The 16,762-nt window shown below is 46.4% G+C and overlaps 1 protein-coding gene across 2 annotated transcripts in view; it reads right to left on the minus strand.

Annotated features, from left to right (window-relative positions):
• The window catches only part of CELSR2 (cadherin EGF LAG seven-pass G-type receptor 2), a 198,897-nt gene that overhangs the window by 71,000 nt on the left and 111,135 nt on the right, over positions 1-16,762 (minus strand). For both annotated transcript variants that reach the window (XM_033918033.1, XM_033918032.1), the window contains exon 9: positions 1,294-1,460. In XM_033918033.1, the coding sequence (XP_033773924.1) occupies positions 1,294-1,460 (167 nt within the window). The remainder of the gene's footprint in view (positions 1-1,293; positions 1,461-16,762) is intronic.

A 16,762-nucleotide genomic window follows, 5' to 3' on the forward strand; every position in this document is an offset into this window, starting at 1 on the left:
AAGTATCTTGAAGGAGGGTCCATTAATCATTTGGGGGTCGTAGAAAGGAGGGGGGTCCTGGTGTGCTTCCGGGCATCTGGGTGGGAGTTCCAAATGTGCTTGGAGGGGGATTGCTAGGGGATGGCTAGACACTGGATCCAGCCCTAGAAGTTATCCAGGCAGTGGGCAATATTTAGACCGGTGCCTAGTTCAATTTACCATATAAAAGTTAGACCTGCCTCTTCTTTGTCCTAATGTTATGCGCTTTCGAAGCCGGTTAGCAGCTGAATATCTAATGGCTAGGAAGCCACATCACCCTAACTCCGCCCCAGGCGTACTGTCAGACCACCACAAACTGGCTGGTTTCAGAATGGGTGGTTAGAGGGGATGTTCATGGCCCTGTCCAGTTAAGCGTCGCTGAATATCCTAGGTTAAACCCGGTTCATAGACAAAATCACGCGAGACAACGGCGCGCCGACAACTGAGCGCCGACAACTGAGCGCAAGGTTGACAGCGCGCCGAAGAAAAGCACTATTTTAAAGGGTTCCGATGGGGGGTGTTGGTGGGGAACCCTCCTATTTTACTTAACAGACATCGCGCTGGCGTTGTGGGGGGTTTGGGGTGTTGTAATCCCCCTCATTATACTTGAAACCGAACTTTTGGCCTGTTTTTTAGGGAAAAAGTTCAGTTTTAAGTATAATGTGGGGGGTTACAACCCCCCAAATCCCCCCCACAATGCCAGAGCAATGTCTGTTAAGTAAAGTGGGGGGGTTCCCCCCCCACTCCCCCCGTCAGAGCCCTTTAAAATAGTGCTTTTCTTCGGCGCGCTGTCAACCTTGCGCTCAGTTGTCGGCGCGCCGTTGTCTTGCGCGATTTAGTCCCGTCACCGTTAAACCCACCTCTCCTGGCTGTTTAAATCACTTTGAATATCAAACTCCTCTGTTGCTGACCACCTGATCCAGACATTCAGCGTAATAACGCTAACCATCCAGATAGTTTCTGAGCGCCTCTGTTGGTGTTTCACAAAGAGCACTAAATATGGTGCTGAATATTGACCTGTATGCATCCTGAGGCGTCTACATCTTCTCACAGATACATTGTAAAGCCAGCCTTTACACGTGTGTGCTGTGCAGCCTCCATAATTCCATCCCAACCAATGTTTCCTGCATGAGACCTTTGAGACGGAATAAGAGGTTCCTCAAATGGACAAAGTCATCTGATTGGATGTTTTTATCAGGAAGAAAGCAGTGTTCAGGATGGATGGAAAGGCTATCCCGCCCCTACCAAGCTTGGTTGTTTTTGCACAGTACTCACCTTAAGGGTGATGGTGAAGAGCTGATTGGTGCTGGCCCGCAGCAGAATGCCATTGCCCTGCCGCGTGCGGAACATGAGCCTGATGTGCCAGGGCAGTGTGATGGTGATGGCCAGGTTGCTCCAGGAGACCAGGCTGGTGCCCAGGAACCGCTGTGGATTTGCCATCTCTGCCAATTGAGAAAGGAAGGACAAAGGTGAGTTCTTAAATGGCATTCACTGGGCTACTGTTATGAGTCTCTGCCTTTAATTTGGTCAAATCATTGATCAACACATCAAAAGACATCCTGGGACAGAAGCACAAGACACTCCTCAGCCATAGCTTTGAGCGAGTTTGTGTTCTCCACTCCACCTCAGCTGTAATCCCCAGCCATGGACTCTCCACCTAGCTCTGGTCAATGTTACTCTTTCTAAGCTGTTGAAATTTACAAGGGTACTAACAATGTTCCTTCTCAGTTTTGGAGTCACCCCTACAGCCAGTGTCACCAAAATAAACAAAAACTCAATGCTTCATATCTAAAGAAAGGGCCTATGTGGTCTCCAAAGCTCTTGAACTGCAGCTCAAATAACTCTTCCTTCAGTCCAATTAAAGATATCACTCAGCCTAAACATCACACAGTCTTCTATTTCATTGTTTGAAAATGCACTATCCAGTTGCACTATCTCCTAATTGGGCCATGATATGACAGCAGCACTCAGACCCCTGAGACGCTACTGCCAATGGACCCTAGAACCAAGGCAGGATTAATTCTTCAGTGGGTCCTAGGCACCCAAGAACACTGGGCTCCATGGCCCTGCCCCTTGTGTCCCTGTGTCCCCCCTCCCACGAGAGTATACCTCTGGGCCCAGCTACAGACGTCCGGGTAGCACCTCCTCCTTCCTTCTTCATTATTCAATGCAGCCGAACTCACAGTTTTCAAAAGGCCGGGGGAAGCGGTTCCTACAGCAGTTGACCCGGAAGCCTTCCCTCTGATGCAAAATCCCAGAATCAGAGGAAAGGCTTCTGGATCAGCCGCAGGCAGTGTGTAGGAACCGCTGCCCTTTTGAAGACTTCAAGTTTGGCTGCACTGAACAGCGAAGAACACAGGAGTCGGTACTTGTGCGTCTGGAGTCGGGCCTTGAGGCAGGTACACTGACGTCATCAGAGCAGGCAGCGCACCGGGCCCCCCTGAAGTCTTTAGGCCCAAAGCATGTGCCTACTTGGCCTACTCTTTAATCCGGCCATGCCTGGAACAGGTTCTTCTGCACCCCAATCACCTTCTGATAGAGATTTCCAGAAGTAATTGGAGGATGGAAAGACATTCATGTAAAGTTGTCATAACCAGCCAGATGCTGAGAGAACCCAGAAGCTCCTTAAAGCCTCTTTCTCACACCCACTGCTCTACTTCTGTGAATCCAGGGGTGAAGGGAGAGAAGGGTTCATCAAAACTAGCTTCAAGAAATTGGGGAGGAGGGGGATCAGCGGATAGGGACCCAAAAGTGAGCAGCATGGTACCCCCGTAAACCAGGAGCATGAGAGCCATGATTCAAATCCTGCTTCTCCACTGATACCCGTGTGACCTCTGGCAAGTCACTTCCCCATCTAGTGCCTCATGGTAACAGAGTAACTAAGGAACAATAAACAATGGCAGATAAAGACCTGAATGGTCCATCTAATAAACCAACTTGGACAGGAAAATAACTTGTGTACCTGATGGGAAGTGGCCTTGAGCTCAAATTGGAAAAGGTGAGTCAAAAGTTCAAAAAAAGCCCCGTTATTGGGGCCCACTCCGACAGTCAAGCCACTCAGCCGCGTTTTACCTCGGCTCCCAGCCTCTTAATTAGATTTGGTTGGTAAATCTTCAGAGGATTAAGGGGATCAGAAGCACTTTTTTTTCCCTTCTCATAACACATGCAGAAAAGATTAGAGTTTCCCCCCTGCAGTGATACAATTAGTCAGATTAATTAACAAAAAGCGATATTACACCTCTCCTGTAGATCGCTGTACACAGAAGGCAGCAGGCCCGACCCAGAAACCTCAGCAAACACCACATTCTGTAATCAAAGGAAGCATTTAACACTTCTGCTCCTTCCTTCTGGTTAGTTCATGAGCAGGAAGTGCTTCCAGATCTTTGTGAATATTTTTCCAAGTCTGGGGGCAATTCTTTACCTGGGCACCTCCATTTAGTTGCTTCCTAGGATGCATGGTAACAGCCCACTCTGGAGTGGCATCTGGGCACCCGGGCTGAATCACAGAATACAAGCGTAACCCACACCAAATATTTACGTACCCACAGATACCCTACTACTACCGTCTTTCCCCGAAAATAATACAGTGTCTTATAATAATTTCGGGTCCAAAAAATGCACTAGGGCTTACTTTTGGGGATGTCTTATTTTATTTTTCTTTATTTATCACTTTTTCAATCATATTTATAAGAAACTAAACTTCTTGATAAAGAAATACAGCAGAATAAGGTTAATATATGCCATCACAAAAAGAAAACTTTTGATATGTAGAATAATTATATTATAAAGGGGGAGTTATCGCCAGAATAAGGAGAAGTACATTTCTTATTCAAAAGGAAAAATAATATCAAAGGTAAGGCTACAACACAAGTTGGCTTGTCATTATTTTCAGTGCATCTGTGTGTACTCTTTGGGGATGTCTTATTTTTTTCTTTTACAACAATCATCTCTCCCTTCCTCTCCTCCACCCCAATTCTTCCTCTTTCCTTTCCCCCCCCTCTCCATGTGCAGCATCTTTCCTCCCCTCTCACCCATCCCTTTGTGCAGCATCTTTCTAACCCTCCCTCCCATTCCCTCTGTGCAGCAGAACCCCACCAACCCTCCCACCGTGAGGCTGACATACCTCCGCAACGAGGCCTCCTAAAGCTTCGGGGGGGGGGGGGGGGTTGCAGAATCGAAGAGATTTTTTTTCAGCAAATCAGGCAGCACTAGAGTCAAGGATGGAGTCAGGGAGTGTTGGGGACATTGGGGGGGAGGGAGCTTCGGGGATCAATATTAACTAGGGCTTATTTTTGGGGTAGGGCTTATATTAGGAACATCTTTAAAAATCATGCTAGGACTTATTTTCGGGATAGGTCTTATTATGGGGGAAACAGGGTACTTATCATTTCTATAGTGCTACTAGACATACACAGCACTATACACCTCATATGCCGATACGCTCTCTATCCTGAGTGGGCTCACCTGGTGTAGCTGTGGGTACCTAGATACCAGCTTACAATATTGTGCACATCACTGGACGCCCTGCCCACATGAACAACCTTTTGCTCTGTTTTGTGGGTGTATTTATTGTCGTTTTCGCATGTATTTTTGTATGTTAGTTTGTAACCTGCCCTGGGTAAGGGCAGGATATAAATAAATAAACCATGTTGATTGCCCCGCCCACTTGCATTTAGCCGCTATGAAGGTTATATGCACCATTACAGAAAAATGCTTAAGTGACTTACTGGCACTTTCTTAAGTGTACATTGCATTTAATGTTTACGAGGGGTATGTAAATGCAGGTGCCTAGATCACAGAACTGCCCTTCACCGGCCTCAGTATGCAGCGAGGACGCTGTGCTGTTCACTATCAGAACAGGCCCGTCAACATGTGAGATCCTTATACAATGCTGGGGTATTTTAAATTCATCAATTTGCTCTGCTAATAGTGGTTTTCTTTTTTCTACTTTTCCAGCTGGAGGAAACCTAAGCAGCAATGAACATAAGAGCATAAGATTTGCCGCTGCTGGGTCAGACCAGTGGTCCATCGTGCCCAGCAGTCTACTCACACGGTGGCCCTTGGTCAAAGAACAGCACCCTAACTGGGTTCATAGACAACCCCGCGAAAGACAAAGGTGCGCGCCGACAACTGAGCGCAAGATGGAGGCGCGCGCCGAAGAAAATTACAGTTTTTAGGGGCTCTGACGGGGGTTTTTGTTGGGGAGCCCCCCCAGTTTACTTAATAGAGATCGCACCGGCGTTGTGGGGAGTTTGGGGGGTTGTAACCCTCCACATTTTACTGTAAACTTAACTTTTTCCCTAAAAACAGGGAAAAAGTGAAGTTTTCAGTAAAATGTGGGGGTTACAACCCCCCAAACCCCCCACAATGCCCCCACAACGCGGCACAATCTCTATTAAGTAAAGTGGGGGGGTTCCCCCCACGCCCCCCCCCGTCAGAGCCCTAAAAACAGTAATTTTCTGTGGCGCGCGCCTCCGCGCTGCGCTCAATTGTCTGCACGCGCCTTTGTCCCTGCGCGCTTTTGACCTGACACCCCCTAACTGAGACCAGCCCTACCTGCATACGTTCTGGTTCAGCAGGAACTTGTCTAACTTCGTCTTGAATCCCTGGAGGGTGTTTTCCCCTATGACAGACTCCAGAAGAGCGTTCCAGTTTTCTACCACTCTCTGGGTAAAGAAGAACTTCCTTATGTTCGTACGGAATCTATCCCCTTTCAACTTTAGACAGTGCCCTCTCATTCTCTCTACCTTGGAGAGGGTGAACAACCTGTCCTTATCTACTAAGTCTTCAGTACCTTGAATGTTTCGATCATGTCCCCTCTCAATCTCCTCTGTTCGAGGGAGAAGAGGCCCAGAACAGAGGAAATTGAGAATACTTTTCAGCCAGCACAAATACAACCAATTTTCAAACAAAAGGCACACATATACACTGTATCAGAACAGTTTCTGCTACAGCTACAAGTATGGGCATAGTACCCTTGTCAACTTCCAACCACCTACATAAAACACTCTCCGGGATGCATCGTTCCCAGCTGGGATTTATAAGGAGGCTATATTCAGCCAGTGGCAATCACTGTTTTTTTTTTAATGCCAGGTTTCTCTCCAGATATTAAGCTGATTTTCCACATCTACGGCGACTGATGGGAGTTACACAACTATTGCGATATTCAGCAGTAGTGACCCGGACAACTCAGGATAGCTTCTTTGTTGTCCTAAATTAACCATAGAAACATGATGGCAGATAAAGGCCAAATGGCTCGTCTAGTCTACCCATTCGCAGTAACCATTATCTCTTCCTCTCTCTAAGAGATCCCATGTGCCTATCCCATGCTTTCTTGAATTCAGACACAGTCTCTGTCTTTACCACTTCTACACATCTACCACCCTTTCTGTACAAAAGTATTTCCTTAGATTACCCCTGAGCCTAACACCTCTTAACTTCATCCTTTGCCCTCTCATTCCGGAGCTTCCTTTCAAATGAAATAGACTCGACTCTTGTGCATTTACGCCACGTAGGTATTTTAATGTTTCTATCTTATCTTCCCTCTCCCGCCTTTCCTCTAAAGTATACATATTGAAATCTTTAAGTCTGTCCCCCATATGCCTTATAACAAAGTCCAAGCACCATTTTAATAACCTTCCTTTGGACCGACTCCATCCTTTTTATATTGTTTTGAAAGTCTCCAGAATTGTACAGAATATTCTAAATGAGGTCTCACCAAAGTCTTATCAATACCTCCTTTTTCCTACTGGCCATACCTCTCCCTATGCAACCTAGCATCCTTCTAGCTTTCGCCGTCACCTTTTCAACCTGTTTGACCACCTTAAGATCATCACATATAATCACACCCAAGTCCCGCTCTTCTATCGTGCACATAAGTTCTTCACCCCCTAAACTGTACCTTTCCTTTGAGTTTTTGCAGCCCAAATGCATGACCTTGCATTTCTCAGCATTAAATTTTAGCTGCCAAATTTCAGACCATTCTTCAAGGTTCACTAGGTCTTTCTTCATGTTATTCATACCATCTGGGGTGTCTACTCTATTGCAGGTAGCTATCTAGGCACTCCTGTGGAATCTTGGTATTGTCCTGATAAATCCAGCTCCATCCCAACTCCTCCTCCAGAGAGTTCTTCAGCTATTAGAGCTGATAGTCAGTGGCACTTTCTAGTTAAATGCTGTCACATGTCTGCTCCTGGCACTGCCAGGGTAGTTTAACTGAGCAGGAGCCTCTCCTACCTGGTTAAACAACACTGAAATCAACCCTCACCCTATGCATCTACTGTCTGACAGCCAAAAATCCATTTAACCCATAAAAGGCTGATATAGGCAAGCTATTTTTGCCTATATAATCGACATCTGCACGCAATTTGAAAATTAGCCTCTTAATGCTCACATCAGTGAAGCTGCCATGGAACTTTAAAACCATGATGGCTTCCATTGCAATCCCCAGGTTCTAGACCAGGGTTGTCCAACGTCGGACCTCAATCCACTCAGGTTTTCAGGATTTCCCCAATAAATTTGCATGAGATCTATTTGCATGCACAGTTTCCATTGTATGCAAACAGATCTCATGCATATTCATTTAGGAAAGCCTGACCTGGAGAGGGCAAAGGTTGAATACCCCTGGTCTAGACAAATGCCTTCTTGGTCTGCACCAAGCCCTATAATTCCAAGTAAGTTCTCCATCTCCAGTGAAATGCAGCACTATACTGTAGCATTTGGCATCTATGGATCTATATATCACAGAAGCAAGCCTAGAGGAATAAGCTATTGGTGGGTATGTTTATGTTTATTTGTATTTATATACCGCTCTTCAATTCAAACATCAGTACCTCAAGTAAAAAAAGGAAAAGAACGCCAAATAATCATGATACAAGGGTAAAAAGAAAGAGAAAAGTTGCTGTATTGAGAGGTGCCTAATTGAAAATTAAAAAACAAATCATAACAAATTAAAAACATACTAAAACAAACAAAATAAAAAAAAACCCAAAATAATATTGTACTCAGACTGGAAAGTACTGATCCAGTGATTTAATAATTTAAATGGGGGATTTGTTTTTCCCTTATTCACTCAAAAACAAGCCCCACACGGACAAACGATACACACACCCAGCAACACTACAAGGCCTTACTTACAACCCACAACATTCACACTCCCCAAAGAGAAAGGGAAAAAGGAAAAAAGAAAAGAAGTGGAGAAAAAGGCCTCAGTTCAGCTTCATTTGGCCAAAAAAACTCCACCCCTACAAAAGCTGTTTATGTGTAAACGCTGCATGTGGAGCGGCGGAATGTTTGGCCTTTTTAAGAGCCGGGGCGAAGAGTCTCTCTGCGCCAGTTTTGATCGATGAAGTGGTGAGGATGTTTGAGGAGTATGGTGGGTCTGGAATATCTGGATGTGAAGCAATGATATGGACACCCCTGACGCAGCCATTTGATGCGAAACGGAGGACTGCCCGGCCTGGATTTGGAGGCCATTAGCAGCTAAGTTATTTTTTCTTGCTTTTGCTGTGGATGTTATGAGCTGGACTATACTGCCTTTTGTTACATTCACCCACTGACTTTCATCTGTAGTAGGCGTGCCGTTTGATACCACCTGGCAGGCTACTTTAGTTGCCTTGTTTTCTTGGACTATTTTTCAGCATTTACACATAAACATCTTTTGTAGGAGTGGAGTTTTTTTGGCCAGATGAAGCTGAACTGAGGCCTTTTTCTCCACTTCTTTTCTTTTTCCCTTTCTCTTTGGGGAGTGTGAATGTTGTGGGTTGTAAGTAAGGCCTTGTAGTGTTGCTGGGTGTGTGTATCGTTTGTCCGTGTGGGGCTTGTTTTTGAGTGAATAAGGGATATATTCGGGCCCTAATCCTTGAGTATTTATTTCTAGTGGATTTGTTTTTCCCCATCTTTCCAGAAACTCAACTGCAATGAACCCCTGCCCCAAACAGGAGATAAGGTCACGTCCCAAGATCGTGGGGCAAGTGGTACATGAACTTGATTCCCAGACACATTTGGGATTAGCAAGGCATTTTGATACTGTGCTGTGGGTTGTTGGGGTTTTTTTTTCAACCTTCTTCATCATCCTTCCCTCCTGCCTCTCCCCCAGATTACCATAGCGAAGTGCTGTCAGCAATTGGAAAGAGATTCAGCATAGCAGATTCCTGGTTTTCTTTCAACCTACACCAACTGTAACTTTGCCATTTCAAGCTAGAAGATGTTTGGAGCTTGCTAAAGCCAAATTCTTCTTCAAACACTACTTTGTGCTAATGTGCTGCACAAAGCTGTGATCTATCATTAGATAGTTAACTGATATCAATTAATAACCATCATACTTTGAAAGTATCATTGGTGGTAGCCTGTTGCAATTTATTACAACATCGTCAGGTGTTTACAATGGTAGCTCTACTGCTATTGGTTGATAAACAACCTCCTACTACTGCCCCCTGCTGGTGATGCTGAAGATATCCACAAGCCTTGGAAGTCACAAATGGGAGGGAAGATAGACAGGCCATCTGATTCTAGCATGTGATGCCAGAAATCTGAAACAGCTGGAGAGCTTCCAGGAACGTCTGAGACAGGTGTGGCAACACATGAAGACTATCAGTTTCTCCCACACGGGTTTAGGTGTATTTCAGTGCCTTTGCCAGGCAAACATTACAGATCGAGGCATGCTTAACTTGGATCTGGGACACTGGAAAGGCTTATGAAAAGCTGTGCTGGTAGAAGGATTACCTTTTTTTAAAATTCACCTCAGGCATTGTATACACCCATCAAAGCCTTGCCAGCAGACATGCACTCAGAACATTTGCTGGGTATCAAAAGCACATTAACACAAAATTCACCTCTGCCCTCTGCTGCAAAAGAGCTGGGGACTCCAAAGATCTGGCAAGCAGTGAACACACAACGTTCCTGGCTGTGAAGTTTCCAGGTACAAATCAACCCCCACTGTGTGTGTAAAGATGACAATGGTAATCCAGGTTTATAAGAAGTGAAAATGCGGATACAGACTTTGTGGTTGGCCTCTGTGGTGCTGGATGACGCTAGTTTCATGTCACTGCTCTCTCTCTCTCTCTGCCTGCTATGTATAAGTTAGCTGAATTTTCTTTACTTGTGCTGGAGTGAACAGACAAGCCAGTTCCTTCCAAACAGCGCACGGACGTGCTGAGTGCGCAATAAACCGCCCCAAAACACTAAGGCGGAATTTAAAACCCACGACGTAATGCATCAAACCCAGCCCTTCGCACGACGCGGGAGATCACATGACTAAGTGACAAAACACAAACCTGCAGTAATCCACGCTCCCCCCCCCAAAAAAAAAATATAATATCTAAATTGAAAGGGGGTCTCCCTCAATAAACAAGCACGACTGGCCAAGAATACAACGCACGTGAGCACTATAAAATTAGTACTGCGACGTATAGGACCTTTAGATACACCTGATAGAACACAGTCTGTTTGTATAATAAGTTAGCTGAATGCTTAATGTATAAAAAGTTGCTAAAATCACAATTTGGAGTCCCCATGAATTTTGACCATCACCAGGGGAATTCTCTCAGACACCCACCTTTTTTTTTTTTGGGGGGGGGATGACATTTGTTCCCACATTTCTTTTTTTTTTATTTCTCAACTTTTCAAACATTTACATTATCAAATGCAAAAATACAAGCAAAGAACACTTGTCCACCTCAATGGAAAGAGAGAATAAATCATCAAAAAATCAAATAATAACAAGGAACAAAAACTATCTTGTTGTCCCCTTTTTTTCATGAAATAATTTCAGACACTATCCAAAGTGCCATATTTTCCATCCAAGGACTTGAGCTCCGGAACCTTCTACCTGCTCTCACCTGAAACTACAAATATAACTAGACCAATTCAAAAACCACCTTAAAATGTTCTTATTCACCAATGATCTTTCCATTCCTGTTTTTTTTAGCTTAAGAAGGTAGTGCAGCGGCCCAATTAGATACGAAGCCTTCCCTTTGGCACTATCCCATCCATCTTTCCTATCAAAGATTCCAGGTCTAACCCTTTCTCTCTCAAAGTCAAGTCTAGTTTACTTCACCCCACCCCCTCCCTCTCTAGACTATAAACTGCCCTTTGATAGTCAGGATATTAAATCCTAGGCTTTTTTATTGCCGGTCACGGCAGTATTAGCTCCGACGCACATAGGAATTCTATGAGAATCAGTGTTTTTACCGCCAAGGCCGGTGATTAAAAAAAAAAGCCTAATGCGGCTTCATAAAAGGGGGAGAAACTTGGAATACCCAATTTCTAGACTATGTACTTAAGTGTACAGTATAGATCTAAATCCTGCTTAATTGAAAAATATACAGAAATAGGAAAATATTTCTTCACTTTACTTCCTTAATACACTCAGGATATAGAATCCCAATTCAGTATATCTTGCCAGTGGGAAAATCCTTGCATGGTAGGTGAAGAGAAACTGAGCTTTTTGATCCCATTCTCTAGAAAACAAACAAACTGTACAACATGTTTATTCCTCCCTTGGAAAATTGGTGTAATTCACAAATCTCCTGTTATAAAACTGTTCTCTGTGGGCATTGTATTATAAGCTGTTTGCATGTCCCTTCAGTGATTCCCAACCCTGTCCTGGAGGAACACCAGGCCAATCGGGTTTTCAGGCTAGCCCTAATGAATATGCATGAGAGAGATTTGCATATGATGGAAGTGATAAGCATGCAAATTTGCTTCATGCATATTCATTAGGGCTAGCCTGAAAACCCAATTGGCCTGGTGTTCCTCCAGGACAGGGTTGGGAATCACTGCCTTAGAACACACATTAATTATACTCTGCTCTGCTGAATCATACAGTATATAGGTACATGTTCTTGGAAGTAATCAGCGTCTTTATATGGGAATCGCCTACAACTGATTTTGAAGTTAGATCTCTGTTAGTGACTACATTTGAATTATCCTTTGTTATTTATGTTCTTATATGCCTGTGCCTTTGTTTGACTGCGGGCAGAACTAAAATACCAATACGATTACAGATAAACGTCCATAAGAGCCAACTGAGGACATCTCATGTGTCAGCACCACTGGTCTTTCATAAGAATAGTCACACTGGGTCCATCGAGCCCAGTATCCTGTTTCCAACAATGGCCGGCCAATCCAGGTCACAAGTACCTGGCAGAATCCCAAATAGTAACAACATTCATACAGAATCCCAAAGAATAGCAAGATTCCATGCTATCAATTCCAGGGCAAGCAGCGGTTTCCCCCCATGTCTGTCTCAATAGCATACTATGGACTTTTCCTCCAGGAACTTCTCCAAACCTTTTATAAACCTAGCTACAGTACGTACAGGCAATGACTTCCAGAGCTTATTCTCTGAGTGGAAAAAGTATTTCCTCCTGTTTGCTTTTAAGGTATTTCCCTGTAACTTCGCTGAATGTCATCTAGTCTTTGTAATTTTTGATGGAGTCAAAACTCGATTCACTTTTATGCATTCTACACCACTTAGGATTTGGAAGACCTCAATCATTACCCCCTCAGCCGTCTCTTTTCCAAGCCCCAACTCTTTAGACTTTCCTCACATGAGAGGAGTTCCATCCCCTTTATCATTTGTGTCGCTCTTCTTTGAACCTCGTTCGATGGAAGCTAAACATGAGAACTTGGATATAACAAAGAGAATAACAGACTTTGGACCTGCGAACCCCTGAGGGGCAGACAGAGACTTCAAACTCAGTTATCAGGAGCAGTATTTGATATATACTTTAGCTCTGTGGCTCCCCAAGGACTGAACGATGAGTCTGAATGGATAACTTTGATTTGAGAGCATCCGACTGGCTGAGCGGAGTGATTTGGTATCGTACATAGGATGCCACAATGCCAGTTTCCTTGCTAGTACTTATGAATAAGAGTAACCAGCTGTAGAAGCGCTTGGAAAATAAAAATCTAAATTTAGTAATATACTGCTGGTGTTAGAAACATAGAAACATAGAAATTGACGGCAGAAAAGGGCCATAGCCCATCGAGTCTGCCCAGGGCGCGAAGACCACTAGCAGCCGCGAGGAGAGGAGCAGAAGCAGCGGAGGCAGGGGAGAAACAGCCGGTGAGAGAAGCCGGAAGAGTTTTTCTTTTCTTTTTTTTGCAGGAGGCACCAGAGAGGAGCGGGTAGCGGCGAGAGGAAGCTCCGCCCACCCCCTACACGTCAGCAGCGTCATCGCCCCGACTCCCCCTTAACAGGAAGGGAGCCAGGGCGCGAAGACCACTAGCAGCCGCGAGGAGAGGAGCAGAAGCAGCGGAGGCAGGGGAGAAACAGCCGGTGAGAGAAGCCGGAAGAGTTTTTCTTTTCTTTTTTTTGCAGGAGGCACCAGAGAGGAGCGGGTAGCGGCGAGAGGAAGCTCCGCCCACCCCCTACACGTCAGCAGCGTCATCGCCCCGACTCCCCCTTAACAGGAAGGGAGCCAGGGCGCGAAGACCACTAGCAGCCGCGAGGAGAGGAGCAGAAGCAGCGGAGGCAGGGGAGAAACAGCCGGTGAGAGAAGCCGGAAGAGTTTTTCTTTTCTTTTTTTTGCAGGAGGCACCAGAGAGGAGCGGGTAGCGGCGAGAGGAAGCTCCGCCCACCCCCTACACGTCAGCAGCGTCATCGCCCCGACTCCCCCTTAACAGGAAGGGAGCCAGGGCGCGAAGACCACTAGCAGCCGCGAGGAGAGGAGCAGAAGCAGCGGAGGCAGGGGAGAAACAGCCGGTGAGAGAAGCCGGAAGAGTTTTTCTTTTCTTTTTTTTGCAGGAGGCACCAGAGAGGAGCGGGTAGCGGCGAGAGGAAGCTCCGCCCACCCCCTACACGTCAGCAGCGTCATCGCCCCGACTCCCCCTTAACAGGAAGGGAGCCAGGGCGCGAAGACCACTAGCAGCCGCGAGGAGAGGAGCAGAAGCAGCGGAGGCAGGGGAGAAACAGCCGGTGAGAGAAGCCGGAAGAGTTTTTCTTTTCTTTTTTTTGCAGGAGGCACCAGAGAGGAGCGGGTAGCGGCGAGAGGAAGCTCCGCCCACCCCCTACACGTCAGCAGCGTCATCGCCCCGACTCCCCCTTAACAGGAAGGGAGCCAGGGCGCGAAGACCACTAGCAGCCGCGAGGAGAGGAGCAGAAGCAGCGGAGGCAGGGGAGAAACAGCCGGTGAGAGAAGCCGGAAGAGTTTTTCTTTTCTTTTTTTTGCAGGAGGCACCAGAGAGGAGCGGGTAGCGGCGAGAGGAAGCTCCGCCCACCCCCTACACGTCAGCAGCGTCATCGCCCCGACTCCCCCTTAACAGGAAGGGAGCCAGGGCGCGAAGACCACTAGCAGCCGCGAGGAGAGGAGCAGAAGCAGCGGAGGCAGGGGAGAAACAGCCGGTGAGAGAAGCCGGAAGAGTTTTTCTTTTCTTTTTTTTGCAGGAGGCACCAGAGAGGAGCGGGTAGCGGCGAGAGGAAGCTCCGCCCACCCCCTACACGTCAGCAGCGTCATCGCCCCGACTCCCCCTTAACAGGAAGGGAGCCAACGGCGCTCGGCCGTTCGGCGCGCGGCGAAGGCGAGCAGCAAAGGCGCTCGCCTTAGCGAGAGCGCCTTTGCGAAGGGCCTTGAGAAGGGTCGAGAAAAGACAGACAAGGACTTCAGAACACCAGGTAAGGAAGAAGCGAGCACGCATGTAGGGAGAGCACACGCACAAGAAGAAAACACACAAGACAGCAAAGAATAAAGAAGCAGGCTTCGGGCCCAAGGGAGGCTAACAGACCCACCAATACAAAAAGAGGCAGAAGAAGTAGACAGGAAAGAGCCAAACACAGGAGAGAGCACAGAGCCCGCACACATAAGAACATAAGACAAGGGAGAGGACATCTAGTGGACTCCGAAGAAAGAGAAATGGAAGCAGCAGGAACCCGGAGGAGCTTCCCAGTGTACTGCACAGAGTGTCATATGTATGACTACCTTCCCTCGGGAAGGCAGGCATACATATGCGGTCGGTGTCAGGAACTGGAAAGCCTGAAGAAGGAAGTTGGTAGACTGCAGTGCAAGGTTCAAGAGCTGGAGGGACTACACATCTCAGAAGCACCTTTCAAGACAACTGAGGACACCGCAGGAGAAAGCCACATCAAGGAGCAAGTAAGGGAGCTTGAAAGATTCATAGAGGAGGCCTACAGGCAGGCAAAAGAGCAGGATCATCAGCAGCACTGGAGCGAGGAAGCTACAGCTACACAAGATGGAGGACATGGGCCAACAGATGGAAGACAGGGGCCAACAGACGCCGAGGATGAAGGATCGCATGGAGAAGTCATGCAAGCAGAGACGACGAAGACTGGAGGGTGCCCCGAAAGAGAAGAGCTAAACCACACCGAGGATACAGACTTGAGACCTGTGAGGAAGCTGAAGAAGGGGAAATCTGCAGTCGTCGTGGGAGACTCAATCATGAGAGAAGTGGACAGTCACGTAGCAGGAGGGAGAGAGGATCGGCTAGTGACCTGTCTCCCAGGAGCAAGAACGAAGGACATCACCGACAGAGTCGAGAGGATCCTAGACGGAGCAGAAACAGAAGAGACAGCAGTGATAATCCATGTGGGAACAAATGATGTCAACAGGAGAAATTACAGCAGGACTACGATAATTGAACAGTTCAAGATCCTGGGAAGGAAACTGAAGCTGAGGACACAGAAGATAGCATTCTCAGAGATTTTGCCAGTACCGAGGGCAGACGTGAAGAGGCAGTCCGAGCTACAAGCAATAAACGCATGGTTGAGGAGATGGTGCGAAGAAGAAGGATTCCTTTTTATAAGAAACTGGACAACTTTTTGGGGGAAGAACAAGCTCTTCAGGAGGGACGGACTACACCTGAGCAAGGCAGGAACGAGACTGCTAGCAAACAACGTCAAGAGAGGAATTGAGCAGGCTTTAAACTGAGAAAAAGGGGAAAGCCGATAGTTGACCTGACGTCGACGGTTCGGACAAGAGTATCCAAAGAAGATACTGAGAGGGAAAAATGCTGGGAACAGGCAAGACACGAACAACAGAAGCTGTTGACCAACAAAAAGGACAATCAGATAAAATTAGAGGAACAGGAGAGATCAGGAAATCATGATGCAGACGAAAAAGATACACCAAAAAATAAGGAACAAAAGAACAGAAAAGATACACCAAAAAATAAGGAAGAAGGGAACAGAAATGAGGGACCGACAGCCCAAATAGGGGATGGTATGGGGAGCAAAACACATGTAAAACCAGCAGAGAAAAGAAAAGACCAGGACTTAAATTGCTTGTACGCTAATGCAAGGAGCCTAAAGTCCAAAATGGGAGAATTAGAAGCCATAGCCATAAAAGAAAACCTAGACATCATTGGAATCACGGAAACATGGTGGAACGAGGATAACCAATGGGACGTAGTGCTGCCAGGGTACAAACTCTATAGAAGAGACAGGACCAACAAGAAGGGTGGAGGAATAGCACTATACATAAAAGACACCATTCCTTCGACCGGAGTGGATATAGAACCAAAGGCGGAAGGACTGGAGTCATTATGGGTCAAATTACCAGGAAAAGGTGGCCTTGACATAAGATTGGGTCTATACTATCGTCCACCTGGACAAACGGAAGCAAACGACAAAGATCTGGCGGCAGAATTGAGGCGGGAAGGCAACAACAGGAATGTGACAGTAATGGGAGATTTCAACTACCCCGGGATAAACTGGAGTATTGGAAACTCAAACTGTGCGAGGGAAACAGAATTCTTGGAGGCTGTGAGCGACTGCTTTATGGATCAG

Source organism: Geotrypetes seraphini, chromosome 13 (assembly GCF_902459505.1).
Source record: "Geotrypetes seraphini chromosome 13, aGeoSer1.1, whole genome shotgun sequence".
In the NCBI taxonomy this organism is placed as follows: Eukaryota; Metazoa; Chordata; class Amphibia; order Gymnophiona; family Dermophiidae; genus Geotrypetes; species Geotrypetes seraphini.